Source organism: Neoarius graeffei, chromosome 28 (assembly GCF_027579695.1).
Source record: "Neoarius graeffei isolate fNeoGra1 chromosome 28, fNeoGra1.pri, whole genome shotgun sequence".
In the NCBI taxonomy this organism is placed as follows: Eukaryota; Metazoa; Chordata; class Actinopteri; order Siluriformes; family Ariidae; genus Neoarius; species Neoarius graeffei.
This window is the reverse complement of record NC_083596.1, coordinates 48,006,447-48,026,040: the sequence shown is the minus strand read 5'-3', so window position 1 is coordinate 48,026,040 and position 19,594 is coordinate 48,006,447. Positions and strand designations below refer to the sequence as shown.

Sequence of the window (19,594 nt, the reverse complement as noted above, 5' to 3'; positions counted from 1 at the left end):
CACATGGTCAATCAACATAATGACTGCTGCTTTGTCCAAGGAGAAAAAAAAAAAAAAAAAAGTGTGGTTTCAGGACATTAAATTCACTTTAAGACTTCCATACATGACAAGCTGACAATCCAAATTCCCGATATCAAGACACGCCCAGTCAGAGCTTCCGTAATTTCCATACACAATACAAATTTAATGAGACACGTCATGGCTAACTGACCACGTTTGCGTCATCCCGTCATCCTTCAACAATTTATCAGTAAAATAACGTCAGTTACCATCTAAAGCGGCCAGCGCCCTTTCCGCATCCTTGCGTGTCATGAAGGCCACAAAGCCCCGGTTGGTCACCCTGGTCCTCTCTTCTTCCGTCCGAGGCCACATGATCTTAACGCTGGCTAACGGGCCGTACTTCCCAAACTCCTTACACAGCATCTCCTCTGTCATCTACGCAAACCAGAGCACACGATAAAACGCATACTGGAGAACGCAGCCGTCATGCATGCAAGATCAAGGAATATCGTGCCTACCTTGGGATTGATGCAGCCGATATAAAGGTTAGTCGTCGAGGGCACTGTGGGATCGTCATCAAATACTGCAAAAAACACCAAAAACAGCCTTTTACCACACACACACACACACGAGTTATAAACACAAAGCCTGTTAGAACAATAAGATCTGGGCTGACGATAAACTGTCATGCACATCAAATCATAGCTTCTTTAAAATAATAAAAATACATAAATATTTTTTATTATTAAAATAACCAAAATTATAAACACAGTCAGGTCCATAAGTACTTGAACAAGCTAGAAATTAAAAATATGCGCATCATTTTTAATAGTTGGACACGAATTCTTCGCACTCAATGACCGCTTGGAATCTCAAACCCTTGGGTATAACCAAATGCTGAACTTCCTCCTTTTTGAGATGCTTTGCCAGGCCTTTACTGCAGCCGCCTTCCGTTTGTTGCTTGCTTGTGGGTCTTTCTACCTTCAGTAAGCGAAAAGCAGCTCAGTCGGATTTGTTAAGAAGCTCTAGTGTTGCTTTCACGGTACGTTTTGGGTCGTCGTCCATCTGTACTGCGAAGTGCCTTCCTATCAGTTTTGCAGCATTTGACTGAATCTGAGCAGAAAGTATATTTATCTCTATACACTTCAGTATTCATCCTTCTATCAGCAGTCACATCAATCAATCAACACCAGCGACCTGGTTCCATTGGTAGCCACACGTTCACATGTCCACCGTGTTTTGACACATGAACACGAGCCCTTCCTTTCCTTCTCCGTACCCTTCTCTTCCTGTCATTCTGGTACAATTTAAATTTTGTCCAAAGAATCTTGCTCCAGGCGGCACGGTGGTGTAGTGGTTAGCGCTGTCGCCTCACAGCAAGAAGGTCCAGGTTTGAGCCCCGTGGCCGGTGAGGGCCTTTCTGTGCGGAGTTTGCATGTTCTCCCCGTGTCCGCGTGGGTTTCCTCCGGGTGCTCCGGTTTCCCCCACAGTCCAAAGACATGCAGGTTAGGTTAACTGGTGACTCTAAATTGAGCGTAGGTGTGAATGTGAGTGTGAATGGTTGTCTGTGTCTATGTGTCAGCCCTGTGACTTGTCCAGGGTGTACCCCGCCTTTCGCCCGTAGTCAGCTGGGATAGGCTCCAGCTTGCCTGCGACCCTGTAGAACAGGATAAAGCGGCTAGAGATAATGAGATGAGATGAATCTTGCTCCAAAACCAGACAGGCTTTCTTGCAAAGTCCAACCTGGCCTTTTTGTTCTTGAAGGTTTGCATCTTGAGGTAAACCCTCTGTATTTACCTTTATGAAGGCGTGTCTTGATTGTAGACTTTGACAATGATATGTCCGCCTCCTCCAGAGCGTTCTTGACTTGGCAAGATGTTGTGAAGGGTTTTTCCTTCACCAAGGAAAGAATTCTGTGATCATCCACTTTACTTGTTTTCTGTGGTCTTTTGGTGTTGCTGAGTTCACCGGTGCATTCCTTCTTTTAAAGAACTTCCCATATCGTTGATATGGCCACTCCTAAAGTTTCTGCCATCTCTCCGATAGGTCCATTTTGCTTTTTTAGCCTGAAGATGACCTCGTTCACTTGCATTAATACCTCTTTGGACCACATATTGAACAGCAGCCAAATGCAAATTCAACACTTGGAATCATTTCCAGATCTTTTCTCTCTAATTTGTCATGAAATAACGAGCAAACTGGTCATCAAACTGCTCAGTCAACTGTCCAATGAAAGTAATAACTTCTTTATCAGATATAACACTTATTTTCAGTCAAAATTAAGGCTCGTTTTCTTTAGTTATTAATTATTTGACATTCTTTTTAATATTAAATGTTGCATTAAATCAGTAGCATAATTTTAATTAGACACAAATGTTATTTAAAGGCTTTACTTTTACTTATATTTCTTTAATAATTATTATTTTAAGTGCACAAAAGCTTGAAAAGCATTCAGTACTGGAGTAGTAAGAAGTGTGTGCGTGCGTGTTTAGGAGGGGGTGGGGTCTCACTTGACCGCCGTGTTAGCGGTAGGTCAAGATCAGTGTGCGCTCCTCCTGGGTCGTTTTTCTTCCTTTTGCAGCGCTCCTCTCTCTCTTCCTGTATCCTGCAACAGAGATGGAAGGAATCACAACGATAACTACATCACAATGTGTGTCAATTATTTTATACAAACTTCCTGCAAAAATAATCCGTCATTTTTCTTCGTCGGCGTTAAAGCCGTGTCGGTGAAATTTTATTACCTCGCCTGCTACGGAGTAGCTTTTTTTGTAAATTATATTACAGGACAACGGCTGGATCAATCTTCATGAAACTTTCAGGATTGGTCTCAAATAGAACCTCCAACATTTTGAGGGTCATTTGGTCAAGGTCACCAAAAAGGTCAAAATCGTTTTTGCTGTGTCTACTGCCTCTTATAGACGTGGTAGCCACTACGTCATCGTGCTGTAAGAATGTAAGAGTGTAACAATAGTGCACTGCGCATACACGTGTTCCGATTAAAATGGCCGGTGAGTGTATACAATTTGATTCACCATTCGAAATAAATGGACGAAAGAAATCACTTTCCGACATGTTTATGCTTATTACAGAGGGAAAGTGCATTCCACTGAGCTCTAGTGCTGGGCCATGTCCGGGAAATAAGCGTTTGGGTCATGGCGACAGTGTGTGTATGTCAGCCTCGGTTTGGAAGTTTCAGTTTCGAGAACTGTACGAGTAGAATAATATAAAAGTACAGACACTTGGTATGGACCCTTTTCACATGACGTCACGACAAACGCGGCCACCATTTTGGACGTGTACTACCAATAGTTTACCACAGCCAACATTGAGGAACGGCAGCAAAGAAAGTGTTTATTTTCAGCAAGACTTCCATCATGCCACTATATTGTTGTGCACCTGGATGTAGTAACCATCAACAAACAAGGCAAGGTTTATCATTTTATCGGATCCCGACGGAGAAGATGGATAGCGGCCATTAACAGATTGGCAGCCCTCGGCATACCAACGCTTGTGTAGTGACCACTTTGTTGGAGGCAAGATGAATAAAATTAGCCAGAAAAGGCATTACATTGCTGTTAACATTCTGTGGCGGCGAGTGTGTAACCAAATAGGCTAAAATAACCCATTGTAACCTCTTTGTTCTTCTGTAGTAGCTATTAGCTAACGACATTAGCTAGCGTTGTGTTCCTTTGCTGTTGGTAGACTGTAGGACAGATCAGAGGCAGTGTCCTACAAACAGCGCTTAATTTGAGGGGGAGCAAGCCGGAGCGCGCTCCGGAACCTCGGGCGTTGGCTCCGGCAGCTATTTACACTGGATCCAGTGATCCGACACCTCTCTTGACTATGTAACAAAAAAAAAAAAAAAAAAAAGATTGTCTTTAGGCTTGCCATCCTTCCACTTGCGAGTGGTAAGTGATCTGCGCTGGGATCACACACACAGCAGATCAGTCCCGAATCGTGGCTCGTGCACTTCACTCGCGCGCTCTGTGAGCTGCGCAGGGCCGGAGTGCGCACCCTCCAGAGGGCACTCGCTGTTCAGGGCGGAGTGATTTGGAGCGCAGGATGCCTGCGGAGCCGAGCGTATCCGTGTATCGGCGTTGCTGTGTGCAGACGAATCGTGTATTGGCGTTGCTGTGTGCACACTAATCGTTTTAAAAACATTAATCTGATAATCCGCTGATACGGTCTAATGTAAACATGGGCTAAGTGTTCAAAATAAGAGGAACATGTATTTGTCTCTTAAATCCAGGCTGTTCCCTGTAATCTGTAACACTGGGTTGGAGAAAGTGATGGCAAATAGTGAGTGCACAAACCATAGAAGGTAAACTGTACACAGCGCCAGGGCAGTGTGATGGTATGTCTACTTTTAGATCGTGTTAGCTTATCAATGAACACACTCGTCACTCGACGAGTTTCACGTCTTTACGACGGATACTTAAATGTGTGTTAGGTATTATTGTTGCAGTCTAAGCAGTCATTGTAGCAGCTAGATGAGCGAGAACCGAAAGGGTCCGTGCCATAAACCGGTATTTCTGTACGGCGTTGCTAATGTGTCGTTACTGTTGTTATTTCTCCCTCTGCTCGCCCTGTAAATGCCCTACGTCGCTGGATAGCGAAGGTGTTTTCTGCATCTCGCTCCTTTTTCTTGTATGTTCTCCGTTTGTCGCCTTCCTCGCATTCAAACCAATTTGAGCCGAAGTCCGCTACATGTCCAAAATGGTGGTCGCGTTTACGAAGGTCACGTGACTGAAAAGGGTCTATATTTTATTTCTGTGATTTTTAAATTGTTCAATTTTAGATTACGCTTCTTTTTTTGTGGCTACTGCCTCAGAGTAAATATATATATGCTATATTTACTGTATGGACATGGGATTAGAAAATTATTTTATTTATAAACAGTAGCCACATGGACCCATAGGGGACCTTTTTTTTTTTCACAATATCTTCCTTCATATTCATCATCAGTGCTACCCGGCAAGGTTCGTTTTGCCTGGCAACACTTGTTTTATTTGAAATTCTCAGGAGAGAAAGGTCCACTGGACAGACTTTGTCTTAAAGGAGCCGTTTGTATTTTTGTAAGAGTATCTCTAGCCTGAAAAGTTTGGTTTTTTTTTTTGGTATTCTGCTTCCTTAGAACTATCCACACCTCTTTTATTTAAAATTACATCCATCATAATTTACCATTTAATCAAAAAAAACAAAACAGCTCAGTTCCGACTGGCAGCCCTGGGTGGTCAGAAAAAACACAATCAAAAGCCTGGAATGAAAAAACTAACCATATCAGAACCAGATGTATGGAAATATTTCAAATCACATGCTTTCTCTTCAAAACTGTGCGATTGTTAAATGCCTAGAAACGGGACATTCTTTAAAACCCCGCCCAAAATCTCTACACAGCGAGGCAGCGTGCTTGTTATCGTACGATTATAGTGTTTGATAGTTCCATAGTGCTTGTGCATAAATCGCATGTAGCCTGGGGCCGGGGTTAGGCCAAACGTTCCGCTGTTGTCTCTTCAGCAGCATCACTTCACCTTTCAATTATTCAGACACAACAGAAGCGCTGAGAGAAACAGGAAAAGGCATGCGTGTTTAAAAGGTCGAGTGCAACACTCACTGCTTCAGCTCCTCTTTAAACAGTTCCAGGTTGCTCTTCTTCTTCTCTTCGGTTTTCCTTTTACTGACCTGCGACAGAAATATTCACAGTATGATAAACGCGCACGATGCAACATCACAGGTTTCAGTGTGCTACATCAACACCGCAGTCGATTACTTTCCTATAACGGCATGTTCTGAAGTGTTTTATTCCTCTTAAACCACAGCAATTTGCCAAGAGTTACAATTTTTTTTTTATTACAGAATTACATTTTTGTCCATTTATAGTTATATTTAATTGTGAAGTTCCTGTCAGGCCATCCTTAAAAAAAAAATCCATTTCCTGTCCACCGGGTGAGCAAAAAAATTTTCAGTAGGGAGGGAGGGATTTTATTTATATATGGATAAGAAATTGCAATGCTGTGTTTGCTTTTTCTTTCAGTACTTTATTACAAAAGCAGAAACATTTAATAAAATATTAAGATCTATTAGGTTCTCCTACAGATCTGTCAGGGTCATTAACAAAGTAGGTAATGAATTTCGCATAACAAAACTCAAAAGCTGTTTGTAACGTCTCGGATGGATCAAGATCAAACGAATTTTCCAGTAACGGTTTATGATGGTCCGACACACGGACTTTTTGTAGTTCTAAATCAACCGTTAGGCCTAGTTCGGATGAAATTACACTATTAAAATGATCACTGAATGATTTGTTTTTCTGAATCTTTACTATTTTGTTGTTCGCTAGAATACCATTTTGCGATTTCACACTTAAGCAAATGTTTGAAAACTCCGGATGTCCTTCCTTCATGGTGGCTGCCATTTTTTTGTGCCGCACGGTGCATGCGCAGAGCTGATTCGATTCTATATTCTGCGCGGAATGCGTAAATGTCAAGTTCGATTTTAGATTTACGAACCCGAAAAAAAATGTCGAAAAACCGGTGTTAAAAAAAATTTCAACCGCACAAACAGCACTCACCCGGCCGGTGGACCGGAAACAGAACATTTTTTAATAATGGCCTCATCAAATTTTTATTTTTTTTGTCCTGTGTTAACCTTGTTACCTAGAAACCACAAACTCGTCCGTTCTGAAGACTTTCCCATGGTGGACATCACGTTACAGCTTTACCTCGGACACCAAAGGCTCCTTCCGTAAATATGAAATAAATGTCTCATTACAGAAAACTTCTCCACTTTTTTTTTAACCCATTTACGTGTAGCGTTTAGCAGACCCCGTGTCCTTGTGCAAATCATCACTATAGAAACGATAATGTATTAGGAACAAGTAGATCAGGAAAAAAATAATTCAGCACCTTTGGACCAATCAGGACGGAGAATTTAATAGCGCTGTGGTAATAAACGTAGAATACAGTCGTTCTAGTAAAAGTAGCTTCAAGTCAATTTTAAAAAGGCCATTTATCATCAGAAACTATTTAACCTTGGCAGAAGGGGAGAAGTTCTGAGATGATGTGATTATCTTTTTTTTTTTTTAATTAACAGTGATGTAGCGCGAGTGTATCCCAGGCTCTACAAGCTGGCGTATGTTTGGCCAGAGCTCATCCTGAACAATTTCAGCAGATTTGCCTAACTGTTACGCCTGGACTCTGATTTGCATTCTCAATTTCAAAAACAACTAGAATGTGCAAAACCTTCAGATGTAGCTTCAGGCCTCAGTGCTGGTCAGATACTCACAGATCTTTTTGACTCGGCAGACGATGGCGACGCATTCTGAGAAACGGGGTTGAATTTCGAGGAGGGTCTGTAGAGTTTACTCTTCTTTACCTCTGCTGCCTCCTCATCTGTAGAGCAAAGAGGAAAGGCATAGAGCTAAAAATCACACAGCACACACACCCTGAAGGAGGCGTAGCCTGTGCATGTGTGCGTCATTCCCAATCAAAGAGGCATGGCCTCTGTGCATCAGTCATAGTGAAAGAGGTGTGGCTTCTGTGTGCCAGTCCAAGTGAATGGAGATTGATCACAGAATCAGAGGAGGAGGCATGGTCTCTGTATCTCTCTATTGAGGTGAAAGGGGCGTGGCCTCTGTGTGTCAGTCACAGTGAAAGAAATTTGAATTCTGTAACCTGTGTGTGTCAATCACAATGATAAAGGCGTGGCCTCCCATTTCTTAAATAACGTAACCCTAAATCTTTTTGGTATTCTATCAACACTATAGTGTTATGTAATCTGAAAAGAAGTGCATCATGATATGATATGAGGATATTTCTCGCAGATCAGTTCCAGAACCTTTCGTGGCGTTCACAATTCCCCCGCGAACAAACGTCTTCACTCCGCTCTTCTCGCTGCCATCAAAAGATGCCAAGAACTCCTCGAACACTTCAGCAGCCTTCTCTTCCTCCTGGATGAAGAAGACATTCTGTGTAATCCTAGAAAACTAAAAACAAATCTCCCAACTCATGAAGCAAATTTTAGAAAAGGTTGTCCTCGTCACTAATCATGTGCTGCATCAGTAGAGAGATCAATTACACCAGGGTTCTTTAAATCATTCGATACCGACCTTTTTCTTGATCTCCTCCTGCTCTTTTTTCGTCAGCACCCTCTTCACTGCTGTCGACTTGCTTTTTTTGTCTGCCATAATGACTAAGTGAAAAGACAGCAAAGGAGATCATCATCATCATCATCATCACACTGTCTCTTAAGTGATGAGGCATGTCCTACAGTTAAATCTGTAAGGTTTAATCTAAGACTCCTTTATTAATTCATTTTTCAAATTCACAAATATATAATGAAATGCAAAAAAGTTTGTACACCCTTCGAACAAAACTCTGCTTATCAGAATCAGAAGCACTTTATTGCCAGGTATGTTACACACACAAGGAATGTGACTCCGGTTCGACTTAGCCTTTCATAGTACAGAAGTATGAGAGAGCAAAGTCCCGCGGCAGCCGTCTGCGGCGCCATCTTGGATGGAAGATTGCTTATCGCAACAAGACAATGTGTGTTTGGTTTCACAGCTGTTCCTTCGTTATTCAACAAGTACAGAGTATGGTTCGATACAAAAACAGAAAAATAATCAAACCAAGCTTAAAAGTCTGCAGCCCTAATTCTAAACATCATGTAACTGCGAAATGAAAAACTTCACATTGCGCTATCATGGGAAACTAATCAACAACAGTACTGTGTGATGAAGTGAAAGCGTTCTTCTTCTTCATCTTTCGCCTGTTCCCGTTCAGGATTCCTTCCAGATCTTCTTCTGTAGCACCAATTGTCCTCCTTCACCACATCCATAAATCTTATCTTTGCCCTTCTCCTTTTCCTTCTACCTGGCAACTTCATCTCCAGCACTCTTTTCCCCTGGACACGTCCGAACCATCTCAATCTCACCTCTCTCACTTTCTCTCCAACCCGTCCTACATGTCCTGTCCCTCTAAAGCCAGTATCTCACTGGGCTGCGACAGCTTCCGAACGTCATTCGCGAGAGTTTCAAAAGTGTCTTGAAACATTCGCGGGGCTTCTCAATTTCCTCGCACGAGTCGCAAAGTGTCGCTCCTTCGTCGCTGAAATTTTGAACATGTTCCAAAAAATTTGTGCGACAAAATTTCTCTCAAAATAGCCGCAAAGCCGTCATGAACCCTTCTCAAGTCGGTTTCCGTGAGACAAGAAGTGCAAGTGTATCTCACTGGGCTGCGACAGCCTGCGACTATTTGGAGACACAACAACTGCAATAAAACATGCGAATATCAATTCAGTGTGAATCCAAGTGAAAATTGTCGCTGATTCGCATATTTTACCGCAACTGTTGCGTCTCCAACTAGTCGCAGGCTGTCGTAGCCCAGTGAGATACTACCCTAACATTTCTCATTTTCAATCCTGTCCAACTTTGTCACTCCCAGTGAAAGTCTCAGCATCTTGACATGATTACTGTTTTCCTATTACAGGACATACTTTTTTTTATCCGTTTATCGTTACAATTAATATTGTGGAACGTCCTAGATACAAGTGACTAGACTAAACAAACGTCTCCTCTTCGAAAACTTCATATCAACAATTATACATTTTATCTTTGCTTGTTAGATTTTAAAAAATAATAATTACTTTTAAATCTGTTTCTGTTATAGAAGTGTCCATGTCTGCTGTTACTATGGAAACCATAAAAAAATCTCCTTGGTAAAGCATTAACTAGTTTAGCAAGGTAGCTAGCTAGCTAACTAACTAAATAGCTAGCGAGCTAACTAACACCGAGCTACGAAGCTAGCGAGCTAAACTACCCACAACAGGACGAGCAAATTCAAAATTAAGTCGATTTAGTCTCCTTTATTTCATCACCTCAGAGCGGAATAATGAGAACATGGAGCTAACTAGCAAGCTAATTAACCTAGCAGGCTAACTAGCAAGCTAATTCGCACGAGCTTACGTTCAATTGATACTTCCAGAAAACGTGCACGAGCAATGATAAACATTAAAAAAACGTGTGTATATATATATATTTTTTTCCATTAATGTGCTTAAAATAACCAGTGCAACTTACAAGACAGATTTCCATCAACAACAAAAATAAACCGTGAACGTTTTATTATCAATCCGCCATTTTGAATTGTCCTGAAATGGAAATCGCGGAATGATGACGTCACGTCGCTGCCGACCAATCAGAGAAAAAGAACCTTCCTCTCACTGAGACCGGAAGTGAAAAAAAAATCCTACGACGAGACGGAATTAGCGCTTAGCACTGGTCATGAGTAAACAAGTTTAAAGTGGATGTAAAAGTGTCAGTGCAGGGAGAAAAATGTCTCAGGAGAAGAAAACGGGGCTGTTAAAAAGGACGTCGTCGTCTAAAAAGCCGCTGAAGGAGAAGGTGGTGCTGATGTACGATGAAATTTTCACGAAAGTCGACCCTGCTAAGGCGAACCCTCGCTTCTGGGACGAGCTCTTCTTAATGAAGGTGAACCTGGAGTATCTGGAAAACAAGCTGGAGGTTCTGGAGGGAGATGAAGTGATGATGATTAAGGAGAACATCAACAGCCTGTTCCATCACTGCGTCCAGGCTTTGGAAGAAGACCACCAGATTAAAGTAGTCAACGCTCTGCAGACTCTTTGCGCACTCTTTAGAGGTGTGCATCAGAAAAACAAATCAGCTACCGGCTTCGATATCATTAATATGCTGGTGGGCTTTGACAAGGCTGAGCTCAGGATGAAGGATCTCATGGAAAGCCTGGACAGTTTGCTCTGCGGAGATGGCTCGGAGAGCCTGAAGAGCCTGTGCCTAAAGTTGTTACTCTGTCTGGTTACGGTGACGGATAATATCAGTCAGAATACCATCCTGGAATACGTCATGATCAACAGCATATTTGAGGCCATTTTACAGATCTTGTCTGACGTTTCGAGCAGAGCGCAGCATGGCTACGATGCTGTGGTTCTCTTGGCTCTCTTGGTGAACTACAGGAAATATGAATCCGTGAATCCCTACATTGTGAAGTTATCCATAGTGGATGATGAACCAACTCTGGCGGGTATGGGTATGGTTATCCAGCAGGCTCTTACAGAATACAACAGGCAGTACAAAGAAAAAGAGGAGGACAACCATGGAGGATTTTTTTCCACGCTGACCAGCATGGTAGGCAGCATGTTCATTGCTGATGCAGACGAGAAGCTGTCGGTGCAGACTAATGAAGCTATCCTGCTTGCTCTCTACGAGGCAGTTCATCTGAACAGGAACTTCATTACTGTTCTCGCACAAAGTCATCCAGAGATCGACATTGCGGTGACACAAGTCACGCCCACGCCGACGACACCCACAACCCCGCTTGGTACCACCCCTCCTTCTTTAGACGTGATGCACAACCCTGAACTCCCGCTGGACCCCAACCTTCAAACGAGCAACCTGCTAATCACGTTTCTCAAATATTCCTCCATCGTCATGCAAGACACCAAAGACGAACACAGACTCAACAGCGCCCGATTGTGTCTCATCATCCTCACGTGTATAGCCGAAGACCAGTACGCTGATGCCTTCCTGCATGACGACAACATGAACTTTCGAGTAAACTTGCATCGAATGCCGATGAGGCACAGAAAGAAAGCGGCAGACAAGAACATCCCGTCTCGGCCTCTGGCGTGCGCCGTCTTGGATCTGATGGTCGAGTTCATCGTCACACACTTGATGAAGGACTTTCCTATGGATCTCTACATGCGATGCGTTCAGATTATTCACAAGCTCATTTGCTATCAGAAGAAGTGCAGGATTCGACTGCACTACACTTGGAGAGAACTTTGGTCGGCTCTGATTAACTTGCTGAAATTCTTGCTGTCAAATGAAACCACCTTGTTGTCTAAACACAACATCTTCCACTTGGCTTTACAAGTTGTCCATCTCTTCAACATGTTCATCACGTACGGAGACACGTTCCTGCCAACTCCAAGCAGTTACGATGAGTTGTATTACGAGATCATACGCATGCACCAGGTGTTTGATAACCTTTATTGCATGGTGCTCAGGGTCTCCACTAACGTCGGCCAGTGGAAGGAGCCGGCCAGTAAAGTCACCCATGCTCTGGTTAATGTCCGAGCCATCATCAACCATTTCAACCCAAAGATCGAGTCCTATGCTGCCGTGAATCATATCTCCCAACTTTCAGAAGATCAGGTGCTGGAAGTGGTACGCTCCAACTACGACACACTGACTCTGAAGCTGCAGGATGGTTTGGACCAGTTCGAGCGCTATTCAGAGCAGCCCAGAGAAACAGCATTCTTTAAGGAGTTGGTGCGCTCCATCAGTCTGAACGTGAGGAAGAATGTTTCTCTCAACACTCTGAGCCAGGATGTTCTTTTGAAGGAGTTCTCTTCTATCTCTTGAGATCCTGACCCAACCACACGTAAACCATAACTAAGGGGGAAAACAATCAAATCATCTTTGTCTACTAATTTCCAAGTCTGTCCCCATGTCCACATTTTGCTGGAAATCACACTTTGCTTAACACACACAGTGTTGAAAGTGTTTGAATTATTTTGATTATACTAATTTCCTTCTTCAGTATAAGGGTTTTTGTTGTTTTTATGGAGCATTTATAGGCCTTCTGTTTTTCCAACAATATATTCGATTGATCAAATTAAATCAGTGTAATACGAAACACACATGCTTGATCCTGCTGTGATTTTTTTTTTTTTCCCCCCAGTTTACATGAACTTTCAAAATGTTAACTGAACAGATGAATTATCTTGATATTAATACCCAGAGTGCGTTAGTGAAACGAGTTGAACTAATAAATTTCGCTAATATTCTTGAAGGTTCTTCAGTTCAGAACTTCAGTGTTGTCTAGGTATTATGTTTAAAAGATGAGAAATTTGATTGTGACAGAATCCAAGCAAAGTTTTTACATATACATATACAACGTACATCTCAACACATCAGCCGCACCCGCCTCAACTATCGTCCCGCTTGGTACCTTCTTTGAACGTGATGCGCAATCGAAAACCCCAACCTGGACACCACCCAGCCACTTGTTCTCTCTAAGTCAAGGAAGACGACACCATTCTTGTAAGTATACCCGAGGGCTCTCGCGTGAGCCATTACAGACTTGGTGATTGTAACCCGCAAGATGAAGGACTTCCCTAAGGACCGAGCTGATTTGCTATCAGAAGAAATGCAGAATGATGCTCAAGTACATATGCTCGGAGAGAACTCTGGTCAGCACTCGTCAACTTGCTTCTTGGCTAAACATGCCTTTCACTTGGCTCTACTGGTCGTCCACGTATGAAGACTCATTCTTGTCCACTCTGAGCAGTTATGATGACCTGTATTATGAGATCAGGTCTTTATTGCTTGGTGCTCAGAATCCACACCAAGGAGTAAATGCTGGTTTGCTCACAAGCTTGATAACATCCGAGGCACGAGTGACCATTTCATCTTAAAGACTGAATTGTATTCAGCCGAAAGTGACATTCAAGAAGTGGATTTGAGACGGGCAGTTCAAACCACGTTGTTCTCATCAATAAATTCTGCTCGATATCCTGAGACAAATACCCACAGCCTGTAACATAACGACAAAAACATCAATCTTGTAACTACTGATTTTCAGATGCAGTTCTTTTTGGAGTTATGGTTTAACACCCCAACCTGAATGTTTTTGCAGATCTTCAGTATATTTTTAGGTTTTGTTTTGCGGCGCAGTTATTGATTTTTTTTTTTTTTTTGGTGTTTGTTTTTTATTTTCTTCCCTGACTATGTTCATTACAGATCATGTTTTAGGTGTCCTGCTGACCTGCTTGATTTTATCTGGATACTGAAAATGTTAACTGACTTGACTTAATGTACAGAGAGTGCATGAGTGAAATAACCCATTTTGAAATCTTGACAAAATTGAAATTGTATTACTTTTTGATAAATCTTCACTTCAGATTGTCAGTGTTTCCCGGGCGTAATGCTTACTTAAAATTGTTTTATAAAACCAGACGGAAGGAGCATTATTTTATTTAACAGTCAAAGCTCATTAGAAAAGTTCATAAAATTTAATATAAGTATTTGTTCAAAAAATGTGCATGACGAGCTACTACTGTTTTGTGACCCTTGACACTTTCTTACGCCGACTACTGTGTTCATGCACAATGTACTCGTTTCATTACTAGAATTAATAGATTGTCATAGAAAATAAATAAAAACTCAAGCAGAAAGAAAAGATGGTCAATGATGGGTTTTACTGTCTTGCGTTGAAACTTGCCCTGAATTTCAGCCGAATGTTTAGTGGTGATTGAAAAATGGTAATTGGAGCTGTTTCTCAGGGGAAATTTTGTGGAGTGGAACATAACACCATGCCACATTAATGAAATAGTCCAAATTACAGCTGAAAAACTGCTCCACAACACTGGAAAATCCGAGAACCATCAATTCTGACAATGTATTTGTATTCTGTATGACATTTGTATTTTGACATGTACTTGACTTCATACTTAAATGGAATTTAGGAATAAATGGCTATTGAAGATCTTTGAAGAAAATCAGATTGTTGGAAGATCCAAAACACACCCTGTTCATGAAATTGTTCACAAGTTAGGGAGTTCGGCCATTTTATAACTGTAAAAGGAATTAGCACAATTAGTACAAAGGCGGTCCTCAGCAATATCACCCTCTCCTAGGCACAATTTTGGACACAGTAATGGCCTGACGCATGCTGGGAGTTTCACCTTGTGAAGTTTTGTGGTGTTCTGGTTTTATTTTATTGGAATCAGAATCAATTTTTATTGCCAAGTACGTTCTCACATACAAGGAATTTGCTTTTGTGATAGAAGAATTTAGCAAAAACAAAAAGTAGCTATAGACATAGAATAAGAAATAGAAGAATCTGAAATATACAAATTTGAAAAGTTGACATATTTAAGGGGTATGTGCATGAGTTGTTGGAGTCCAAGCTGGACAGTATGTCTGGGACGTACAAAAATAGGTCACATGATGATGATTAAGATGGAGAAGAGATATGATGAGAGTGCGTGAAAGGAAGAGAATGTGTGTAGCCGCTTAAGTCAATAGCCAAGCTGTACAGCGTGAGCCGGAATGTGCAATAAAAGTTCACAGAATGGAGATGTATGATATGGGCTTGAAATGTGCAAAATTGTAATTCAGAGACAAAGTGCATTAATGTCACAGATGTGTGAGGTTAGTGTCAGTGCGGTCTCTGACCTTATTGATGAGGCCAGCTGCCGTGGGGGGAAAATCTGGCCTTATGGCATGAGGTTTTGGTTCTAATGGACTGTGACTGCGGCACGGTGGTGTAGTGGTTAGCGCTGTCGCCTCACAGCAAGAAGGTCCGGGTTCGAGCCCCGTGGCCGGCGAGGGCCTTTCTGTGCGGAGTTTGCATGTTCTCCCCGTGTCCGCGTGGGTTTCCTCCGGGTGCTCCGGTTTCCCCCACAGTCCAAAGACATGCAGGTTAGGTTAACTGGTGACTCTAAATTGACCGTAGGTGTGAATGTGAGTGTGAATGGTTGTCTGTGTCTATGTGTCAGCCCTGTGATGACCTGGCGACTTGTCCAGGGTGAACCCCGCCTTTCGCCCGTAGTCAGCTGGGATAGGCTCCAGCTTGCCTGCGACCCTGTAGAACAGGATAAAGCGGCTAGAGATGATGAGATGAGATGGACTGTGACCTCCTACCAGAGGGGAGTGGTTCAAAAAGTTTGTGTGCAGGGTGAGAGGGATTGGTCACAATCCTTTCTGCTCTCCTCAGGGTTCTGGACTTGTACAGGTCCTGAAGAGACGGGAGGTTGCAGCCAATTGTCCTCTCAGCAGAACAAATGATGCGCTGCAGTCTACCCTCGTCCCTGGCAGTGACAGCAGCGTACCAGACGGTGATAGAGGAGGTGAGGATGGACTCAATGATGGTGGTGTAAAAGTCCACCATCACTGTCTTTGGCAGATTGAACTACTTCAACTGCCACAGGAAGTACATCCTCTGCTGTACTTTCTTGGTGAGAGAGCAGGTATGCATCTCCCACATAAGGTCCTGGGTGATTATAGTGTCCAGGAAGTGGAAATACTCCACAGAGGTAACTTCATTTTATTTATTTCATGAACAGTGGGCAAACTTTGAAAATTGGGTGATGTCATCAAAATAGCACCAGTGATTCTTGAGCAAAAGGATTAATGCTAGGTGTGCCTTCAGGCTCTGTGGTGCAATGGATAGTGCGCTGGCCTTCGAGGCTCAGGATTGAAGCTGTTCAAAGGTTGTGGGTTCAGGTCCCACTAAAGTTGAAGGCTTTGTGGCCGTGATGGCAAGAAAGGGCATAAAAACAAACTCCACGCTTTACTCAATTGCACGTCCTGCAGTCATAAAAATACAATAAATATCCACTGGGTGGTTCATCATCCACAACTGTAACTACGTCATACTGACTAAACTTAGATCGTCCACGAGGGGGCAACATCTGCACTTGTACAGAGCAGAACAAAAGTCATGGAAGAAAAGTTAAAGAAACAGCTTTACCTTAAAGAACTGACACTGGAACACATTCTGTAAATGTTAAACTAAAGTAAATGAATATGGATGGATGTGTTCATAAATAAGTGACAAAAAGATCAACAGAAGAACTGATCTACACAGATAGATCATAAAAAAGAGTGACAGGGACATAAATATAAAGACAGATAGATACCTGAAGGTAATCCAGTGATTTGCAGCTGCACTACTGTCAGAGCTGCTGTTATAGAAAATCAATCAACTCCTTCTGACCAATCAGATTCAAGAATTCACATTAAATACTTCATACTGTACACAGTGTATCAAAACATATGCAGGAACTGAAATCACAGACTAAAACATGATAAACATTCACAATGACAGCCTACTGTTCATGTTTTGTGGCCAGTTACAGTGTCACTTTTCCTCCTTAATCTGGTGTCTGACGCTGTTCTGTTTCTCAAAATGTTATTTGTTTCTAAAATAAAAACCGGAGTGGATGTGTTTTATGCTTCTTAATTCTAAGCCAGTTTCTGTAACATGAATGCAGAACACGAGTCCTAAATTTATAAATGTGAGACCAGAGTACAGTCTGTTCCCAAGGTGGAATTTGGACTGAGAACTCAGAAGCTGCTGAAACTTTGGAGAATCCTGGGAAATTATTATTATTATTATTATTGATCAGGACATACATGGATGATAACGAACTGATCATGTGCAGCACAGGGGGCGGGGTTATCAGAGGTGAAGGGGCGGGGCTCTGGAATGAAGCTGAAAGTGAAAGTAGTTCTGGACTCAGAAAAAAAGTAACTGCGCCATTACACTTCCTGCTGTAAAGGACTAAAAAGGAAGGTATGTATATGTGTGTAAACAGGTGATATTTATTTAAACACGGTGTTTAAAGTGTAAAGATGAAAAGACTGAATATGAGCCGCTCTGAAATGTGAAGCCACTTCAGCTAAAGCAGCAGATCTGTTTATATGAGGAACAGAAAAGGTAAGAGGAGTTAGCATCATGCTAAAGTCCGTGTTAGTCACCAACGGCTCAATAATCTGTTCAAATAATCCTCTAAAATACACTGTGGAACTGCGCTTTCTAACCATGTGTGTGTGTGTGAGTGGGTTTAAAAGGATGACTCTCTCTTTCTGTGTGTGTTTAGGATTTTATTAGTTTGAACTGACAGGAAGAGATAAAGATGGCGGCTGCAAGCAGTAAGTTACATTTCCAGAGATAAATTTATCACAATTATTGATTGAAGATGAAACTGATGTGTGTGTGTGTGTGTGTGTGTTCCTACACAGATGAGTTTAAACTCATTGGTCCCAGTCGGAGAGAGTTGTATAATCTCTCTGCTGTCACTCTCTCATGCCGTCTGTCTCCTGAAGTCAGTGCTGTTAACATGGAGATCCGGTGGTTTAAGGGCACAGACTGTGTTTGTGTCTATAAGAACAGACAGGAGACAAAGGGGAGAGGTTACGAGGGCAGAGCGAGTCTGATCACTCAGGAGCTGGAGACAGGAAACGTCTCCTTACTGCTGAGAGACTGTGAAAGTTCAGATAGAGGACATTACCTGTGTCAGGTCACTGATGGAGACAGAACAGAGGAGATTACAGTAGAGATGAGTAAGTGTTCCTGAACTCCACACTGCATAAACTCAACATCATCATCATCATCTGAGCTTCTCATCTCAGTTCATGAAACACACACTCAGTATGAGGTTCAGTATACAGGGTGCTAATGAGGAGTGAAGTTCATTTTAGTTGAATCAACAGTAAGTGTGTTTTTCACTCTGTTACACACCTGCACAAGGGCCGAAAAACAGCAGCTTGTATAAATATGAATGACAAGTTTTTGAATCATTTCATTTCATTTTTTAAATTTTACACATCAGTGACTGGCTCAATATCACTTTAATAAGCAAAATAAGCTTCAGGAGCAAAGGAGCAGATTACAGTTTGCTAAAAAGTAGATGATGGACAGATGAGACGAAGACTAAGCTGTAGCAGAGAGATGAAAAGAGGAAAGTGTGAAGTAAAAAGAAAACTGATCCTGATCCAAATCACACCAGCACTTCTGTGAAACATGGAGACATGGACATTTATGGAAGACAGTAGAACTTGTCTGTATTTTCCCCCGATACAGATAGAAATGTGATTAAAATATGGCGATGCTCAGCATTTTCACTTCATCTGGAGTGTTTTATTCAACAGTTGATCACAGATATGTGTTACTGCACTGAGAAAAAACACTCCATGAAGCATTTAATTGTTTGAATATCAACTATTTATAATGATTCACTGTCTGTTGTTATATTTTATTAAAATGGTTAAAATTGTAGCTGAACATCTTTGTACTGAAAGCACAGAGTGAAGATTGTTTAGCAGCTATTCTGACTGTAAATCATCAGTTTTTCTCTTTGTATTTTATCTAACATTACATTTCTCTCTGTTGTTTTACACCGGACCTCTCTCACCGGTAAGTAAATAACTCAACTTCACACTAATGGTAACGGCTGATATTTTATAAACTTATTGCATTCACTACATTTTAATTCAGGGATCAAATAGAAACACAGAAAGCATTTTCAGATCACGTTTACATGAACGACTCTGATCAGTCAGTGAGATTCCACAGAGATGTTCTTAAAAGGGGAGATTGCAGTCTTTGGGTGAAAAGGTGTAACAGCTGTGGGGTTTTCGAGGGGAGACCAGAGGTTGTTCTGTTTGAATGGAATCCTCTGGGAGAAGTGGCTCAGTGCCCTGAACAAACTCTTATTTTGTGAAAACAATTAGTTTCAGAACAGTTCGATGACCTCTGTGATGATCTTTAACATCTTATCCATAGACTTGGAAACAATGATGCCACCTGCTACAATGGAAAATGAAAGAATGATCATTTTGTGACACAAGTGACAGTTGGAGGTGTTGAGACAGATGGAACCCATATACGGCGGCTCTACGCTCTGGCGTGTAGCCTACCACGTATTGTTTTCGGCTCCATAGCGGATAAAGGTTTCCACCGTGGGCGGCTCGGTGGTGTAGTAGTTAGCACGGTCGCCTCACAGCAAGAAGTTTCCGGGTTTGAACCCAACGGCCGGCGAGGGCCTT

General features: G+C 42.0%; 3 protein-coding genes across 5 annotated transcripts in view; 2 read left to right on the top strand and 1 right to left on the bottom strand.

The window, feature by feature from the left end:
• zgc:163098 (uncharacterized protein LOC100037380 homolog) overlaps positions 1 to 10,155 on the bottom strand; it is a 35,934-nt gene extending 25,779 nt beyond the window's left edge. For both annotated transcript variants that reach the window (XM_060912460.1, XM_060912461.1), the window contains exons 1-8: positions 10,079 to 10,155; positions 8,108 to 8,190; positions 7,837 to 7,948; positions 7,285 to 7,391; positions 5,615 to 5,682; positions 2,511 to 2,605; positions 519 to 583; positions 270 to 435 (exon numbers count right to left, since the gene is read on the bottom strand). In XM_060912460.1, the coding sequence (XP_060768443.1) occupies positions 270 to 435; positions 519 to 583; positions 2,511 to 2,605; positions 5,615 to 5,682; positions 7,285 to 7,391; positions 7,837 to 7,948; positions 8,108 to 8,185 (691 nt within the window). In that variant the 5' untranslated portion in view covers positions 8,186 to 8,190; positions 10,079 to 10,155. The remainder of the gene's footprint in view (positions 1 to 269; positions 436 to 518; positions 584 to 2,510; positions 2,606 to 5,614; positions 5,683 to 7,284; positions 7,392 to 7,836; positions 7,949 to 8,107; positions 8,191 to 10,078) is intronic.
• An 83-nt stretch (positions 10,156 to 10,238) lies between these two features.
• On the top strand, positions 10,239 to 14,538 carry armh3 (armadillo like helical domain containing 3). The gene has a single exon (XM_060912396.1). The coding sequence runs from the start codon at positions 10,334 to 10,336 to the stop codon at positions 12,398 to 12,400; it is 2,067 nt and encodes a 688-aa protein (XP_060768379.1). The 5' UTR covers positions 10,239 to 10,333; the 3' UTR covers positions 12,401 to 14,538.
• A 2,707-nt stretch (positions 14,539 to 17,245) lies between these two features.
• LOC132875869 (butyrophilin-like protein 2) lies at positions 17,246 to 18,715 on the top strand. 2 transcript variants are annotated; one of them, XM_060912990.1, is made up of 3 exons: positions 17,246 to 17,339; positions 17,647 to 17,698; positions 17,789 to 18,715. In XM_060912990.1, exons 2-3 carry the CDS (start codon positions 17,683 to 17,685, stop codon positions 18,121 to 18,123), a joined length of 351 nt encoding a protein of 116 aa, XP_060768973.1. In that variant the 5' UTR covers positions 17,246 to 17,339; positions 17,647 to 17,682; the 3' UTR covers positions 18,124 to 18,715. The 2 variants fall into 2 exon arrangements, with proteins under 2 accessions (XP_060768973.1, XP_060768974.1); XM_060912991.1 differs by lacking the exon at positions 17,246 to 17,339 and adding an exon at positions 17,348 to 17,483.
• The last annotated feature ends 879 nt before the right edge of the window (positions 18,716 to 19,594 follow it).

What these genes read in the sequence shown, in the direction of transcription:
- armh3 (XM_060912396.1), top strand. Translation starts at nt 10,334, where the DNA reads ATGTCTCAGGAGAAGAAAACGGGGCTGTTAAAAAGGACGTCGTCGTCT.